Raw genomic sequence first — 18190 nt, 5'->3', positions numbered from 1 at the left:
GCTCTGCTCGTAAATTATTAAATTTTTGTTGTTGTTGTTGTTGTTTTGTATTTGTTGAAAAGAAACGTTATGATTGAACTGGTTAACTATAAGTTAAGTAACTGTGCTGTGTTTTATGTTGGATTTTTTGATCGTACATGATGATCCGCACGATATATCATAATCCTTGTAGTAATGCAAATTGCTTTGTTTCTGCTTCTGGTTTTTTCGTCAGTTCCAGTTCCAGTTCCAGTTCAAAGAGGAATTCCAAAGTTTCGCATCTGTTGAAAGAATATATTGAGTTAAATTATATTTTATTTCATATTTGTAACATTTCACTCACGTCACTTTCGCTTGTTGCCATGTTTCACCGAAGACATAGAGACCATGGTCTTCCACCAGAACACTGTTCACATTGGACCCAACCGTTGCTGCATTCACAATGTCGTCAAAATTATTCTTTTCGATAATTGGAACTTCGAGATTTTCATCTCCTGCGGAACCGCTCGCTTTTGCTCCGATGATGCCATCCAAATTCTTCGTTTTTTTCGAAACGACACAGAAATTAGAAAACTCAATGTAAACAATAGTGATGTTTTAATGTTCAATAGAAATTACCTTTGTGATATGATTTTTCTTGAAACAAAAAGATTTGAAGTATTTTTTCCCCCAATAATTCGCAGCACGAATAGAAGCCACTGAATGTGTGTGCACAACGGTAGAAAAACCATCTGGCAAAGGGAAAATACCGGAACACATGCTAAATGAAAACAAGAAAAGTTGAAAAAACATCAAGAATAAATAGGGTTATGTGTAACACTCACTCAATATTGGTTGGAATGTCGACGATCGCAATTTTCTTTACATTTGTTGAATCGGGTAATTGCTCGTTGAAATAGGACGGTATGAAGTAAACAAATCCTCTGGAATATAAATAATATTGAGTAATATGATATTTGGATTGAAATAACACAAAGTATAAAGCATCTGAACTAACTCTTTCTTTATTGCCATTCCGCCACCGGTCGCATTGAACCATTTTTTTTGATAAAAATGTTGATATGTGCGGTGAATAACCACTTCTAGACCCTAATAAGAAGACGACAAGCGTTGATTATTTAATAAGAATGAAAATTCAAAATAACTTATTAATTACACTCTCTTTCTTGAGGATTTTATCCATTTTTCTGCTCAAAAACTGCTTGTAATGACGCGAGATGAAGATGCGAATGCAAAAGCGTTCAAGTCGCTTTCTTCCAACAATGAAACGTCAGAATATTTGAATTTGAACTCAATTGTCAATTCATTTGTCAAACATAGACATTGGAATCGTTTGTTTTTTCTATACATCAAAGCGCAATAGCCAGTCAAAATTTCAATTGAAAAAAACAATTTCCAAAATCTATTTCGATTCTCAACTGTTGCTCTGTGTCTATTTCATATTTTATGTCATTATTTTGATCCATTTTAAGTCAGTGGAAAAATACATAAATTCTCCACTTATTCAGAGATTGTGTGACAATGGTTGTCGATTTATTCGTTGACATTTCAAAAATTTGACAATCTGACAGTGTCACACATAAAAAACGCAGCAACTCGTTGAATAATTGGTGGCCAAACAAATGAAATCGAATGGAACAGGTAAAATTGATCATAGACCATTAGTTTCTATACAAAATGGAATAATTTTTGATGAATTGAATGTGAAAAAAATGATGGAATGTTTATGTTTACTGTACGTTGTTGATGTTATAATGAACCTAACCTAACCTTACTTCACTTTTGTTTATTTATACGAAAACTGAATGGATTTTTCTTTTCATGGATTTATGTTTCAGTTGCCGAATCACCGGCGAAGAAATTGAAGGCAGCAAATGTTGTGGATGGTAAATGGATTATGGCATTTGAACCGGAACGTAAATTCCGAGGAGAAAAAACAATCTAATGCTTGACTGAAAATAATTAATATAAATTTATTGTCAAATTGCAGACGATGACGAAGATAACGAACCGAAATTGGGCCAACGACCGAGTCGAAAAGAGAATCCAAAATCCCGACAATGCCCGTATTTGGATACAATCAATCGAAATGTGTTGGATTTCGACTTCGAAAAGTTGTGCTCCGTTTCATTGACACGGATCAATGTGTATGCGTGCCTTGTGTGCGGAAAGTATTTCCAGGGCCGCGGTACAAATACACATGCATACACACATTCGGTGGCCGATTCGCATCATGTCTTTTTGAATTTACACAATTTGAAATTCTATTGTTTGCCGGATAACTATGAAATCATTGATTCGTCGCTGAATGACATCAAATACTTGTTGAATCCAACATTCAACAGCGAAAACATCCGGCAACTTGACAGCCCCGATGTAAAACCATCGCGAACAATCGACGGAACACTCTACAATCCGGGCATTGTTGGGCAGCGGTTCGGTGAGTTGATGCGAAAAATGTGGAATCCACGCAATTTCAAAGCGCACGTTTCACCACACGAAATGCTTCAAGCGGTCGTACTGTGGAGTAATAAACAATTTCAAATCACACAACAGGGTGATCCAATCGATTTCTTATCGTGGTTCTTGCACACCACGCATCGGGCATTGCGTGGCAACAAAAAACCAGACTCATTCATCATAAACAAAGCATTTTTGGGACAAATGAATGTGTACACAAGGAAAATTCCATCAACGGATCTGGATGACACACAAAAATCACTGCTTTTGGCCACCGAAGAGTATCAAGAAAAGGTTGAAGCAACGAGTTTTCTGTATTTGACTTGTGATTTACCAGCACCGCCACTTTTCATCGATGAATTCCGAGAGAATATTATTCCACAAGTAAGTTGGAAATTTGATTTTCTTATTTTTGGGTGGGAAATTCATCGAAAAATCTATTAACATAAACAAAATGTCTGAAAAAAAACATATTTGAAGATGAAATGAGGAAATGTACAACATTTTCATGAAATTGTTTATTTATTTTCAATTTTCATTCAATTTCAGGTAAGTCTGTACCAGTTGCTGGCCAAATTCAATGGCATTTCCGAGAAGGAGTACAAGACGTACAAAGATAGTTTTATGAAGCGATTCGAAATAACCCAATTGCCACCATTCATTATATTGTACATCAAGCGATTCACAAAGAATACGTTCTTTTTGGAGAAAAATCCAACGATTGTCAATTTCCCGGTGCGTAACGTGGATTTCGGTGATATCTTAACGGAGGAAAATCGTGCTAAGCATAAGCACACGCGCTACAATTTGATTGCGAATGTGGTGCATGACGGTGAGCCAAACAAAGGCACGTATCGTGTGCATATTTTACAAAAATCCACCGGTCAATGGTATGAAATGCAGGATTTGCATGTCACCAACATTCTACCGCAGATGATTACTCTCACCGAAGCCTACATTCAAATTTACGAACTGCAGACGGACGCCGAACAAATGGAACACTGAACCACGGATATTCGCCAATCGATATTCGATCATTATTCTATTTATTTTGTCAGATTTTTTTTTCCTCAAATAATTAAATAAATTTAAAGTCATTTTTTTCTGGTAAAAAAAATTCAACAATTTTATTGAATCCTTCGATTGGGTTTGCATGCTATGGAATAAACGGGGAAAAGACCTTGAATAAAATTATCCTGTTTGCAAATTTTAACAATGCGTAAATTGGCTGATTCTAAAATGGTTTTAGTCACTCGAAGCGATCGTGTTACCGATGAATCCGTTGCATCGATGCAAAAATCATTGGTTGATGTGAAATTCTCTTTGATAATGATGCAACCATTTTTTGTGAGCCCAGCCGTGCATCGTTTGAAAAATGCACCCAAATCTTCATCGGTCAAATGGCCTAGTACCCATTGGCACCAAATCACGTCATATGTATTATCGGTTAGTGTGAAATCTTGTAGTCCAACATTATGAATCGTTCCGATTTTCTCATTTAGTTGGTCATTTGTACTGAGGTAATCGTGAGCTTTTCGAACGAAATTCTCATCTTGTTCCACCAGATCAACGGTTTTGAAGTAATTCATGAGCAGATTTTTTGTAACACGACCGATTCCCGCCCCACAGTCAAGTGCTCGTGTTGTTCCAGGCGCTGGTTTCATTTTAAACAGTTGGTTTAGAAAGCGTGCAGATCCATTGACATCGGTTGTGTCGATGATTGACAAACCGCCGAGCATGCCATCGATGGTTGGATCGATACGTGACCAATATTGCTGGGCATTTTTATAAAAATCCGGCGATTTAAAGAATTCGTCGGCTGTCGGTGGACCAGCATCATCTGAACTGGTTTCACTCTCAACTTCTTTGGGCCGTGAATCGACCAAGTCCTCTGTCATTATTTCTTATCTAAACTTTAATTCAAAACTTGAAAAAAAAACAAAATTCGTCTGAAAATAAAAATGTTGTTTTCAATTCGGTTAAATACAATGATGCACTGTGACATGTGTCACATTTGCCGTTGCTATGTGGCATACAATTATCCATAGATGGCGGCACGGGTATTGATGCTGAGCGCAGAAATTTTTCTACACACCAATTCAACATAGTTCACATAGAGAGAAGAAGAGCACCAATCGCAAAACCACAACAAAAACATGAACGTGTGAAGTAATGTTGACGTTTTATTTACTGTAAAAATCAATCTATCAATGTCATACATCTAATTTTCGTTGTTTCGTTTAGAATTTTTCCATTCCACATAATTTGCATCGTAAGCATATTTATTGCAGTAAAAAAAAAATAAAAGTTTCTTTTGTTTTTCATTTGTTTTACGTTTCGTTTACGTTTTTTTTTTTTTTTTTTTTTTCAAATCGACGAGAAAAGTGCGAATGAATTCTTCCATGTAAAAAGAAATTCTTCGAAATTTTCCTCGTTTTTGGTTTAAAAACTAGCAAAAGCAATGGTGAATTGTCTGTGATTTTACGCTAATTGTTTTTAAAAACGTGTACTGAGCTGAAAAATGCTGCATTCTAGCGATAAGTTGAACTTACTAAGTTATATAGTTACATTGCTTATTTTGCTCGGCTGTAGTGCGATCGCTTCAGGTGAGCATTTTTGTGTGGAATGACTTTGAATTTTTGGTTTTTTTTTTCTTTAGTTTTTTTTTTCCTCATTCTTTTGGTGCCTGAAACTGAAATAATAATCATCATATTACCGATATTCATTTTTCATGCATTGTAATATAGATTCTGAATGGAATGGAAAATGGTTTCCGCACAAGCCCGACGAAGATGATCCGCTATTGAACGGCCACAAAAGTATTGATGTGGCAAACAACAACAATAACACCGATAGCAGTGCGAGTAGTTATAGCAAAAAAATGAAAACCATGGGCATTACTGATCCAACATGTGATGACGCAGAGGTACTTAACGACACAATCACGTTTTCTCCTCCACCACACAAAATAATTCGATTAATGACACATCTGTTTTTATTCTCCTCTTCTTCCTTTCTTTCTTTCGTGTTATTTATTCATATCGCAGCGAAATTTATGGATTGATTACGATCCGAAAAATATCTCACATCATAGCCGATACATATGTATGGAAAATCGGAAAAAATTCGAGCCAAATATGACAATCGCGCCAATTATGCGGGAATACACCATTCCAGTCGAGTACTCGGTAAATAATTGACAACTTATTTAACGGCAAAACATTGAATTGCATTTGCAATAATAATAATCGGATTGATGTTTTTGTTCATTTTGTAGGCATTGCATCGCTGCATGAATGAATCAATTGACTATGATTTTGTCATACCAACATTGTAAGTGTTTGAATATGTAAAGTTTAAATGGTTTGGCACTCGAAAACGCGCGCGCGCGTCATTCATCGGCGTGAAAATGTGTGACGATAATGATGGCCGAAATTTATGAAGTGCGTTGCGTTGATTGATTTATGTATTTCGTATTTGCAGTGGAACACATCGTCCCGTTTGGCCAATTTATGGTGAATACAGTTATGTGCCGGTGCAGCGATGGTTACATAATTTGGAGCATGGTGCAATTGTTGCCGCCTACCATCCATGTGTGAACCAACGGCAATTGGATGAATTCCGGAAATTGGTGAAGGATTGCTTGTATCGTCACATAATAACACCGTACGAAAAACTCGACCCAAGCCGACCATTTGCATTGATTGCATGGGGCCGTAGCTTGGAGATGTCGGTCATCGTGCGTTACATTGGCATTACTTTTATTCGAATGAGTGCGTTACAAGGGCCAGAGAAAGTTTCACGCAATGGACAATACCGTGGCGGTATCATTGAACCGGCAAAAGTTGTTTCGGATATAGATGACAATAATCTATGTCCCAACATGTAACACATGATTTAGAGACTAAACAACAACAACAACAACAACAAAAAACACATTTTTACATTTAATTTTGTACAATTGGGGTAGTAAATCTTTGAATTTAGCTTAGACGTAGATCGTCGGCAAACAGACCGTGGAAAAAAAACGTAAGAAACATGAAACATAAGACAGAACCGACTATATTGCCTATGAAACAAGTAAACGATATGCTTCTACTATTAAAATTTGACAACTTGCTTATAGCGATTAATTAGATGAGTAACAAAACAAAACAATGAGAAGAAGAGAACGATTTCGAGCGCCTTTACGCTTCTTTTAAATGCATCACAGTGATATATCCACGGAGTAAACTCGGTGGTTTTATACACGGGGAAAAAAAAAAACAACAACAACAACATTCCAATTAACGATGATAATCTTACAATGTACCTAAAACAAAATCAACCTATACTATTGTTATAATTATTTTTCGAATAGACAAATTACAATTTATAGTGCAATGAACATGATGAGAAAACACACACACAAACACTCAAACCGATTCTACCGATTGTAAAATTTGAACGAAAATGCAATGAAAATGACTTTTCTTCTCTTTTTTCTTAGGGAAAAGTGTGTACATGTTTGATCTAACACGAATTTTTAGACTTAACTGTTGGTTACAGTGCCTTTCGTTGTTGAAAGAAAAAAAAAGAAACTAAAAAAAATCATTCCGAAAAAAATTATGTCTTTTTTAAAAAAAATGCTCTGTTATTCAGATCTATATTATATTTAAATGAGATTTCGCAAGATGATGATTTCTCGGTTCTTTTTTAATATTCCCTTTCTCTTTGTCCAACTTGTTTTCTATTATTGTTATTTTTCATTTTATGAGCTGAATAAAATTATTCTATATTGATCAACTGTTGAAAATGCGTTTTATTCATTTTGTGACATATGTTCGCCCACTGCCAGCTGACTTGAGACATTCATCATTCTGGGCATGTTGAACCAATGCTAATTACTCGACAATAATAACAACAACAAAACACCGAACCGTATTCAGCAAGTGAATTCGAGTTTTCCATCAACAGAGAGACAAACGACTATTTGCATTTGCATGTGTTTGTTAGTGCGTTTACTTTTTGTTCGGCTAAATCTGTGACAGTCTTTCATCTGTGGATGCGACGCATATGTGACGATGACATAAAAACAAACAAATACATCGAATTCGATGCGTCAATGTATGTGTGTGTGATTGAGTGTGTGTATAGGCTAAACTATAGATCTTTCTTTAACACAAACACATCGATACGGCATTCAGCATGCAATCCATTGCGAGTTTCTTTGTTCTGTTCCAATGTACAACAGCTTATGATCGAGTTTTGGCAGAGTCAGCTGCTCAACGACAACGACAACCACAAACGAAATATACAGCCAATGGAGTCTATCCAACAAAAACGCACTGTGTGTGTTTTTTATAAATAAAAGTAAAGCGATTTTTATTTATTCTGCTTGAATTTAGTTTTAAAATTGTAATAATTTTGCTTGCGAAAAAAAACCATTTCAACAATTTTCGTTAATTTGAAAAATAAAAATTCTTCCTTAGTGTTTCTCTGAGTTAGGATTGAACGGTGATATATTTTTTGTTGTTGCTGTTGTTGTTGTTGTTGTTGAGCAGATGTTGAATTACCAAAAATAGCACTTGGTAAATATCGATTTTATTGAATGTACCGTTACCTGTGTCAATACATGATGTACTTACAGTTTTTGTCGTTTAAATTTCAGATGAGCACACCGTATCCCGTGAGAGAAAGCAAGACAGCGAAACAAAAAACCATGAACAAAATAATCAGTTGGATTAATCGAACGTTCAGTGATTGTTTGGGGCGTCGTTGTTCCGGTCATGAGCCACTTAAAGAATTCGATGGTCAGGATATGACGGACGTGATGGAATTGAAGCGAATCAAATTATTTAAAAATGCGTCAATCATTCAAACTGCGCCGATATTTGGTCTCAACGATGACTGTGTTCTGCAAATACTTTCCCATTTATCATTGTATGATTTGGCATCGGTATCGTTGACGTGTCGTCATTTTCAAGATTTGGCCAAGCATAAATTTGCCCAACAAAATAAAAGTAAGCATCTCGCATTTTCCGATGCAATTGTATTTGGCTATGATGAGGTCAAAGCCGAAGAACGTCTCACACGTGCTTTAGATATTATGAAAGCATTTGGCCGTTTAATCGACACAATCATCGTGTTGGACATCATTTATTTTCGTATTTTACCCGTTTTACAAGCCGAAATGGACTTACAAGCTTGAACAGCAAGCAATCATTTCTGATACACTGTCAGCGGTTCGTTGTTGAAGAAGAACAAAAAGCTTGATCTAAAGTATCCTACATACGATTCAATGTGAGTGGAAAACACTACCAAAAATCATTTTGACCAACTTTCAACAATCTCAATAAACGGCCACTAAAACTCGAACTTGTGCCATTCTGCGGAAATATTCAATACACAGTTTTTTTTTCTTTGTTTTTAGTCATAAGATATTTATTTTTATTTAAAATTTACAGTATATTTAGTACACGAATTGTAAGAATTTCGAATGAGGCGATGCCATTTCGAATGATTGGATTTCCGGCCGTCAAGTGTTTTCATCCAATCATCGTGGTGAATCGTTTTAATCTTAATTGTGTTATTATATATTGCAATTACATAAATCGTGCAGCGGAATCATTCGAAATGGCAACTGTTCATTCAACTAGTTTGTAAGAGACAAAATGAAAATCTGTATACGATATTAATTTTTATTGATAAATAAAGATGTTTTTTTTGCTTCATATTTTGTTTTTTCCAAATAGATTTTGTCTCTGTCAATCAGCCAAGGCTGACTCTACAAATTGTTTTGCCTCTGTATTTGTATTTTTGTCTTTAACCAATTCTACTATCAATTCGAACAGTTGTCAAGTTTACTTAATTTGGAGGAAAAGTTGTTGGCTCAGTTTTTTTACGTCTTTTTCATCTTTTTTTCTTGTGTGTGTGTGTGTGTTTGTATCATTTTAGAACGATTAGAGATAGAGAGAAAAAAAAAACATCTATCCATCGAACGTTAAATCGGAAAATTTATTTCTTCTACTCGACTATGCAGAGAAAAGAACCCTTTTTTCTCGTTTGTGTGTATGTAAATACTGAATAAGGAAAAGTTGTCACTTTTTTCTCTGTTCGTCTTTTCATCCCGTAAAAATATCACTTTTGATCAACAGACATAGAGAAGGGAGAAAAGTTTTCTTGTGTCAGGAAAATAAACGAACTCAAAATGAATTATTCAAAGATGAATAGAGAACCAATGAATAAAAAAAGTTTGGACAATGTAAATCGGTATACAGTGGAAAATAGAGAAAGAAAGAGTGGGAAGCCAGAGAGGAAAAAGTCATTGTCATTGAAAAAAAAGAAGTTCGCCTGTTTTCAACGTTCTCCCTATTCAGCCATACTGATCTATTGACTACATTTATTTATGAATCCAGTCTTTCCCTTACAATGTCATCATTCTGTCAATTTAATCTCAAAAATGTAGGTGCGAATCGAGAGATTCGAAAAGTGGTGATATAGAAATCTACCTACTATCATAAGGACCAAATATTCTGTTAATTTTTTCTTTTTCTAAGTATAGTTAAGATTTAAGTAAAGCTACCACAAAAAAAAGTGATAAAATTTTTGGTTGTTTAGAAATACTTGTTCATCTTTTTCATTTGAATAGGAATAGTTAACCATTTTGTCTGTCTTTCATTCTATGTTACAATATATAAAATATTTGCTCACATTGCAAATGGGATATTGTCGTCGTTCAAAACAATGCTCACCTTCCAGTGTTGTTCAGTTGTGTGTGTGTGTGTGTGTGTGTTCACAATTTACAATCAACCTCTTTTGGATTTGTTTTATTTTACGTCATTCTGTTGTTGGCTATTTATTTTTCTTCTTCTTCTGTTCATTGTCGTCGTCTATTCAATGCACAATTTCTATTTAAATCTATCGTTATTTGTTGAGTTTTGCTTTGGTTGAACTTGTACTGTAATTGCGTATATTTTTGCATCAGGGAATTCATCGGTGCTTTCATTTGTACATAAATAAGACGATGGTTTTGTGAAAAAAAAAAAAACAAATAGAAAAACCGAAGAAAGAAAGTTCTACTCAATTCGTCTTTTTTTTTCTTGCCCTTTAAGTATGGTTTTTAAAAATGAAAAAGCACAACTAAAATCAGAAAAGTTCAATGGAAAAACTGGATTATAAGTTTTAGAGCTGAACAAAAATGGACTGTAATTACAATTTGTTGGAGTTTGATGCTCTTACAGTGATAAAATATAGTTTATTCATTTCTTCGGTGATCTACTTTGGTTACTTGTGTTGTCGATGTGCCTACATTACACTACAAAAATATATGTATGTTGAATAAATCTATTTGTTTTTCACTATCAAATGATGAGCATTATCAATTTCTTGGGTTTATGTCATCATTTTGTTTAGAAATAAATGAAGTGAAAAATGAGAAGATAGAAAATAAAAACGCAAATATTCGATCGAAAATGATATTTCAGGTTCATATGGAATGCTTAACAACTAGGAGGAAATCGGTTTGGTCATTTTTTCAATATATAATATATATTATTATATCGTCATATATGTATATTAAATCCTTCTTTGTACTGAAATTTATGAATGTCATTTCTGATTACCCGAAATGGTATAAATGTCCATTTATACAGTTGTCTCTTTTTTTGCTATCCATTCTTTATTCCATCCGGGGGATATGCTTTTTTTCTTTCTCTTTTTGTGATGTGTGTCGTTTGTGCTATGTATGGTGAAAAGAACAAAAAAAAAAATGGGGTGGAGGAGAAAAAAATAAATAAACATACCTAAAAGCGTGGAACGAGTGAGCTTTAATATTATTGGGTCATTATCAATGCCATGGCATTGAGGAAGTGATGGAGAGTCTATCACACACATAATCTTGGAACATCGAATTTACGAGCATAGATATGATTTACTTATATATTCATATGTATATGTTTTTTTTAGATCTAAGGGGAAGTAGAAAGAGATACCGAGAGGAAATGAATGCCTCTGTTGAATCATAAGACAATCTGATTTTTCTTTTTTAGCACTACAATGTAAAAGCCATTGTATTTGTTTTGTTGCTGTTGTTGTTGTTGTTGTTGTTGTTGTTGCTGCTATTTTTGTATATATCTACGTTGTGCATATCGCTTTGAAAACAAACAGAAGTGCCAAGTGTAAGGTTGCATGAAATGGAGATCCAAAGAAGATCCAAAGGAGATGTAAATCCATCAATTATATAGTTTATCTGCCTATAGAAGAAAGAAACACAGCGCGCGTAAAAAGGAATTGGAAGTGGATTTCAAGAGCCACGGCCCCTATCAGACCATTGTTTTCTCTTCGCCAAATCGGATCAATAAACATGGTCGATACCATTATTTTGATCTCTGTTTCTACCATCTAACAAATTTACATTCTGTTTTTTTTTTACATTTTCATTTGCATTTTTTTTTTCAATTCATATGTGAGGGGTTTCTATTCGAATTCATTAGTAGGATTGTCTTTTCTAATCACATTTAGATATATTTTACTCATGTTTTTTTTGTTGTTGCTATTGCGGCTGCAATAATTTTATAGCTATAATCTTATGTCATAGATATTTCTTCTTTTTTTTCTCCAAATATTAAAATACATGTTTCTTATGGGAAAATACTCGGATGCAATTGAATCTCAATTCGTTCGGAAATGAAACGAAAATCCAATCGATTTCTTCCGGACGATTTCAGTTGAGCGGCAAATCGTTTTCAGTTGAGCGGCGAATGCACGCCATGACACAATTACCTTGCTGACTGCAAGCAATTTCTTTTCGATGGATTCTCTTTTCCGTTGAATGTGTTTTTTTTTTCTGTGAGATAGAAGGAGTGAGAGTAGATTGTCGGTGTGGTAGCAAAGTGATTGTTTGTGCAAAAGATTGTTTTTATTTCTGGTATTTGTTTTTTTTTCTTCTCTTTTTAAAGGTGAGTCGTACATTGATATGCAAACATTTTCGATTGGGCCATTTTTTTGTATGTTTGCTGAGAGGCAAAATTTAGAAATGATTTTTGTATTATATGTATATGACCATCATCGATGCTATTACTGCTACATTCACATTTATTTTATTTTTTCCTTCTTTTTCGCACGTGCAAATCAAATGATGAAAAAATTTCCAGTTTTTCCATCCAAATCCAATCGATCTCATCGAGAGACTATTTGCCGTTACTAATCTAAAATGCTTAATGTATATATGTTTTCTTCTCTCTCTCTCTCTCTCTCTCTCTCTCTCTCTCTCTCTCTCTCTCTCTCTCTCTCTCTCTCTCTCTCTCTCTCTTGCTTGTATTTTCTGATGGGGTTTTTGTTTTTTTTTTTTCTACTAACATTTGGTGAGAATATATGAATATATTCAAATTTATATTTTTAGCTAGAGTGAGAAAGAGTTCTTGATTATTTTGTTTTTGTTTTTGTTTTTGTTCGTGTTTTACAAACTACACGTGAACTGTGCGTTCTACTACTAACCACAGAATTACCTAAACCGCATTTTCTACCCAGAGTAGAACACGACAGACTCTACCACACGAAAATGTTTGTTTTTTTGATTGTCATCATACGCAATGAAAAATATGATTTGGCTAAAAAAAAAATTGCACACGCAAAATGCCTGCCCAAAACACCTCCAACGAAACAAATGAATCAACGACTTTTTAGCATACAGAATGTGAATTTCAGATCGACAACAATAAATGTATTGCATTTTAAATCATTGAATCCCATATTTCGAATGATGAAATGCTCCGCTCGAGTGAATGTGGTGGGGCACTTCTTTTTATTATTCAAAATTAAAACTCGTACGAATTGTACTCCAATACATATTTTATCCGCAAAAAGTTTTGTTACATCCTAAACATGTACAATTCGATTTGGAAAATGGACAACTGAAAAATATTCCATCCATTTGTTTATTTACTCTGGTTTTTTTTGTCGGTTTGCTGTTGTTGTTATTGTTAATTGCTAAACGTGAGGGATAGGAGTATGTTCTCGTTTTTTTTCAGTTTTGTTTTCATACGGATATTATGTTATTTAACAGGAGAGAACATCATTCAGCATCAATGCAATTGAATTCATTTCAATGTAACCAAAGGCGGAAAAAAAACCCAGTACCAACGTATATATTTCATTTCAATCGAAAAACCGCATTTTTATCATCAAACTGCCAATAAATTACAGTTAGATATATCTAACTTGAATTTCGATCCAACCGATTCACTTAATTAAATTTCCAGGCGAGAGTGAGAGATAGAGAGAGATAAATAGAAAAAATGATGAACAATTATAATGGCCGCTTCGAGAAATAAGTTTGTTTCCGTTGATTCAATGGCGGCACTATTTTTTTCTGCTGCTGTTGAAGCTCAATATATTTTCTTCCATTTAGTTATATATTTTATGTGTGTAGTGGTTACAGATGAATATCTTTCCCTATGATTAATTTTAAACACGATGAACATTTTATTGTCAGAATAAAACATATTCAAGTGGAATGTCAGCGATGCTGCACTGAATTATGTGAATTTGTTTCTTTAAATTGAAATACCCTAAAAAATGTGGCCGCACAAAAGTAATATTGACGTAAAACCAATATACGGCTAGTCAAGTGCTTGTTGTGTTTCTCTTGGGCAGTAAGTTTTTTTTCTTCTCTCAACTGATAAAATGATTAATCATTGTAAACCAATTGGTTTGCTTGAAATCTAAAGAACTTCAGCTGCAGTGTTATATCCGTGTCAATTGTACGCAAAATCCCGAAAGAGTTTTAAATCGTTGCGCGAATAGAGAATGGACCAATGGGGAGTGAGTGTAAGAGAAAAAGAAAAGTGCTTGGCAGAACTATAGTGTGTCTAATCACACAGAATACATACACTAATAGAATTCTAATCCTATCGTTCACCACTTCAAACCGATACAAAAATGATCGAAATGTACAGGTACACCTCAAACACACCAAGTGAAGTGAACGAAATGACAGAGGCACACAGAAGTTATACTTACGATTAAACAGCAATGAAAACAAAAAGTCATTACAAAATAGAAAACGAGTCAAAAAAACCAAGAACGAAACAATACGGAACAAATTGAACTGAAAGATAGAAAAGATAAGGAAAAAAAACGCTAGAAAAAATGTTCTTTTTATTAAATCGCTATGTATTTAAAAAAAAAAAATTCGATTCCATTTATAATCATTTTCACTTTTACACATTTCAGATTCACAAAAGGAAATCTCTTTCAGTTTACAGTACAGTATGATATGGGTGTGTTTTTTTCTTCTTCTTCTTTTCATCAATTTTTCATCACAGATTTTCTTCAGTAAAATAATAATGAACACACCATAAAAAAAAACTTGAAAAAAATGAAAGAGGAAAAATTCGCGAGAAAAATATGCAGAGAAAGAACGAAAAAAAAAAACAAAGAGAAACGAAGGAAAAAGCTAAAACGAATTTTTTTTAAATGTTTGCTGTGTGTACGTGCGGAAATGTCATACCTATGGTTAAGTTAACTACTTAAAAATAGAAAATAAAAGGAGTTTTCTTTTATATACAGTTTTATAAAAGACGTATGAAAAATACTTTCTGTTTTTTCTTCTTCTCAAATAGAGTGTGAGAAAGAGAATGAGAGGGAAGGAGGGAGTGAAAGAGAAAAAAGAGTGTTCAAGTGGCTGAAAAGAATCGGAGCCACTTTGAATGAGTGTCCCAATTATGCGATTTCTTTGCCAGCTTCATTTTCATGTTTTTGTCGTAGTCGATGCTGTTGTTATTTTTTTCTTCTTCTCTTTAAAATTCAATTCGAACGCGTTTGGCTGTTGAAGCGGTTGTTGTACATTATATATATAATGTACGAGTGTGTATGCGAATCCGCAATTTTTTTTTCCATATCATTGACACGGAACGGTTTGGTTTCTCTATACTTTATTGAATTTGAATAAACTATGCAATTAGCCGTCTGTATGAGGCGGAGAGTGAAAATACGCTGTTGCGTATCCAAAAGGGATGGGACTTGGGGATAGATATGAGGAACGTCAAGGGAAAACGGTTGAATCTACAAATATGCACATTTAATGCTCTTATCGCATGAAAAAGAAATCAGCTTGGATTTATATGTGCAGTGCATTATAAAACTACTTATTTGATTGTCATTACAATCATTTCAATTACATTGAGAGATGAAAATGTCGTACAAAGTCAACCAAATAATGAAATAGAAAAATGTTTGTTATTGTTGCTGATGATTTTGTTGTTGTTGTTGAAAATGAGACGAACAAAAATAAACATCAACAACTTCATCTTCTGAATTCGTCTGAATTACACATTACATTCGCGACATTTCATTCCGTTACCATTCAGACGCGTTCTTTTCTGTTTTTCTTCTGTTTATTTCGTAGTTTGCTTCCGTTACCATTTATCTAAATTCCTATTTACGATTATTTGTACGTGCTTAAACTTACTCGGGACTTCTTAAAAATTGCTATGTCATTGACACACATCAGATTCATTTTTTAACATTACATTTTTTTTTATTTGTTGCTGTATGCTGTATGTTGTATTATACATATAAATCGTTCAGATTTTTTTCCTCTAGGTTTGCTTGTCTCTTTTGCAGTTAGCATTTTGTTGTTGTTGCTGCTGTTGTTTCATTATTTTCCATTGTGTAACAACAAGTATATATCAGTTCGACACATGTATGTGAAGTGATAAAATGCATTAGATGCTATAACTTATTATTGCAGAGACTAGGATGCTATTTTTATTCCCCCAATGGTTTCCTTTGTCAAACATGGTTTCAACACGTTAATAGTTGTATTATTTCTTCTGTGTATATATTACTCTGTTATATTTATATATTTATCTTTCAATGTTTTTTTTTAAATTCTCATAAGACTTGCAATTTATTGCGTTTTAAATTTTAAGTAAAAATGTGTGTTTATGTGTAGGTTCTTGTTCAATGGGTAGATTGGTGGAGCATTTTGTATCTTAATTTCAATTTCGAGTGTGTTTACAAAAAGAAGTCGAGAGAAAAAGACGTGCTATACAAAACAGCTTACATGTTGTTGTTGTTGGTGGTGTGTGTGATTATCATCTGTGTTAAGGATTCAATAATTACCTAGCATTTAGAGTGTTGCAATTCGCAATTTTGTTAGATTTAATTCTCAGTGGATGGATTCTGTTAAGATTTTTAGCTCAAATCCATTTGTGGTTAACTTGAATGTCTATTCCGAGTGCAGAATCCAGTTGTATGTGTGGCCATACACACACACACGGAACGTGCAAAAGTGAAATAGAGAGAGACATACAGAAAGAGCTAGGGGAGAAATGCAGAATTATCATCCACTTGAAAAGTGGTCCAAATCGAGTGTGTGTTGCTAGCGCGCCGCATATACATGTATATATAAAATGAGTGGTTTAGATCTGGCAGACAATAAGCGCAATTACCATTCTGGTATGGTGTTGTATGGTGATGATGATGTTGGTGGTGGTGGTGGTGTGCGGCAACAGTTTTAATCACTTCATTGCCTTCGGCCAGGCTCGATTTTCTGTGACATTATTGTCAATTGTCTTTGGTTTTCAATCACACGGAAACAGCCAACGTACGAACGAATATCGCCCTCACTCTTCGGCGACGGAGGGTCCAGGACTAGAAATACCAAATTTTCAATTTATGTATCAATTTCGATCGGGTGGAGATAGGGAAAAATGCTATAATTATAAATAGGGAGGAATGGCCTTCTGCGAATACATCCAGAAAATCAAACGAATGGTAAAAGTTCAGTTTGGTTTTGCGGTGAAAGCAATTGAATGTTTGATGGGAATGGGAAACAAGAGATGTTCAGGTGAGGCGATGAGATGAGACAGGATAAAAGAGATAGCATAGCGGTAGATACTCACCCAAATGCCTTGATCGACAAAACCGAATTGTTCGCATAGTTTGCGCCATCATGTGCATCTTTTCAAAGTTCACTAAACCATCCAAACTGGTTTTGTTACCCTCGTGCGCAAAGGTCATATCCTTCAGCAGCAACGGCATAAATGGAATAACTGGCGGTTGCAATTTTCCAACGAATGCCCTGCAAAATCAGCAAAATAATACCCATTCAATCAGTAGAATCATATGCAAATTTCAATTGTTTTCATCACAAAACTCCGACGAAAAATACTCTATCACGTTGTTATCATGAAATGGCATATTAAAACCGAAATGAAATGTTTCAACCGAAATTTCTCAATCTTCTCAAGTTCTTCTAGAAGCTGAAGCCACTAATTGAACTCGAAACGCAATTGAATGCGATTGTACATCTATTGCACATGTATATACGTGCATCGTTTACAAGAGATTCAAATGATTTTTGGGTTAAATACAACAACATCAGTATCAAATTGACTCATACCTGTATGCCCGATGGTTTCGGCTTGGATCGATGAGCGCCTCGAATTCCATAAATAATTTTTTAAATTTCGACGGTACTTTATCCCAGCTTTGTGTCAGCCTTGAGCAAGCATTATTCGATAAACCCATGACAACCGCAAAAAATGCATTCAAATTCTGATACTCCTTACAGCTGCAAATTATAATACACATAATATTGCACAAAATATTATACAGACGCAAACAGACTCACAGATATACAAATACAAAATAAATTACATGATTGGAAAGTCGAGAGAAACGCAAACATGCAATACTAATCACGTTGAAAAGCTGCTTATTGTCAATCAAATAGAATGCCAAATGAGTGAAAATGAGAATAAGA

General features: G+C 34.4%; 5 protein-coding genes and 2 long non-coding RNA genes across 23 annotated transcripts in view; 3 read left to right on the top strand and 4 right to left on the bottom strand.

The window, feature by feature from the left end:
- Window positions 1-4: 4 nt before the first annotated feature.
- On the bottom strand, window positions 5-1394 carry LOC129577013 (probable methylthioribulose-1-phosphate dehydratase). The gene is made up of 6 exons (XM_055463361.1): window positions 1136-1394; window positions 977-1068; window positions 804-902; window positions 598-739; window positions 323-516; window positions 5-260 (listed from the first exon to the last, which is right to left on the bottom strand). The coding sequence occupies exons 1-6, from the start codon at window positions 1160-1162 to the stop codon at window positions 158-160; spliced, it is 657 nt and encodes a 218-aa protein (XP_055319336.1). The 5' UTR covers window positions 1163-1394; the 3' UTR covers window positions 5-157.
- A 132-nt stretch (window positions 1395-1526) lies between these two features.
- LOC129577010 (U4/U6.U5 tri-snRNP-associated protein 2) lies at window positions 1527-3556 on the top strand. Its single transcript, XM_055463355.1, has 4 exons — window positions 1527-1620; window positions 1818-1865; window positions 1970-2823; window positions 2989-3556. The coding sequence occupies exons 1-4, from the start codon at window positions 1602-1604 to the stop codon at window positions 3442-3444; spliced, it is 1377 nt and encodes a 458-aa protein (XP_055319330.1). The 5' UTR covers window positions 1527-1601; the 3' UTR covers window positions 3445-3556.
- A 10-nt stretch (window positions 3557-3566) lies between these two features.
- LOC129577012 (alpha N-terminal protein methyltransferase 1) lies at window positions 3567-4337 on the bottom strand. The gene has a single exon (XM_055463360.1). The coding sequence runs from the start codon at window positions 4335-4337 to the stop codon at window positions 3567-3569; it is 771 nt and encodes a 256-aa protein (XP_055319335.1).
- A 198-nt stretch (window positions 4338-4535) lies between these two features.
- LOC129577011 (uncharacterized) lies at window positions 4536-7234 on the top strand. Of its 3 annotated transcripts, none has more exons than XM_055463356.1 (6): window positions 4536-4711; window positions 4825-5045; window positions 5187-5365; window positions 5487-5627; window positions 5717-5772; window positions 5923-7234. In XM_055463356.1, exons 2-6 carry the CDS (start codon window positions 4961-4963, stop codon window positions 6326-6328), a joined length of 867 nt encoding a protein of 288 aa, XP_055319331.1. In that variant the 5' UTR covers window positions 4536-4711; window positions 4825-4960; the 3' UTR covers window positions 6329-7234. The 3 variants fall into 3 exon arrangements, with proteins under 3 accessions (XP_055319331.1, XP_055319333.1, XP_055319334.1); XM_055463358.1 differs by having other exon boundaries at window positions 4571-4711; window positions 4820-5045; XM_055463359.1 differs by having other exon boundaries at window positions 4580-4711; window positions 4893-5045.
- A 435-nt stretch (window positions 7235-7669) lies between these two features.
- Window positions 7670-9152, top strand: LOC129577159 (uncharacterized). The gene is made up of 3 exons (XR_008688968.1): window positions 7670-7791; window positions 7911-8009; window positions 8090-9152. It is a non-coding gene; the product is annotated as an uncharacterized LOC129577159 (long non-coding RNA).
- Window positions 9153-9350: 198 nt separating this feature from the next.
- On the bottom strand, window positions 9351-12758 carry LOC129577160 (uncharacterized). Its single transcript, XR_008688969.1, has 2 exons — window positions 11043-12758; window positions 9351-10735 (listed from the first exon to the last, which is right to left on the bottom strand). It is a non-coding gene; the product is annotated as an uncharacterized LOC129577160 (long non-coding RNA).
- Window positions 12759-14574: 1816 nt separating this feature from the next.
- LOC129577158 (rap guanine nucleotide exchange factor 4) overlaps window positions 14575-18190 on the bottom strand; it is a 50483-nt gene continuing 46867 nt past the window's right edge. For all 15 annotated transcript variants that reach the window (XM_055463718.1, XM_055463724.1, XM_055463728.1 and 12 more), the window contains 3 exons: window positions 17828-17998; window positions 17328-17506; window positions 14575-17076 (listed from right to left, as the gene is read on the bottom strand). In XM_055463718.1, the coding sequence (XP_055319693.1) occupies window positions 16949-17076; window positions 17328-17506; window positions 17828-17998 (478 nt within the window). In that variant the 3' untranslated portion in view covers window positions 14575-16948. The remainder of the gene's footprint in view (window positions 17077-17327; window positions 17507-17827; window positions 17999-18190) is intronic.

The sequence above is a fragment of the Sitodiplosis mosellana genome, unplaced genomic scaffold (genome assembly GCF_009176505.1).
Source record: "Sitodiplosis mosellana isolate CC-2019 unplaced genomic scaffold, AAFC_SMos_1.0 Smas_scaffold_6197, whole genome shotgun sequence".
NCBI classification, from domain to species: Eukaryota; Metazoa; Arthropoda; class Insecta; order Diptera; family Cecidomyiidae; genus Sitodiplosis; species Sitodiplosis mosellana.
This window is presented reverse-complemented; position numbering and strand designations above follow the sequence as displayed.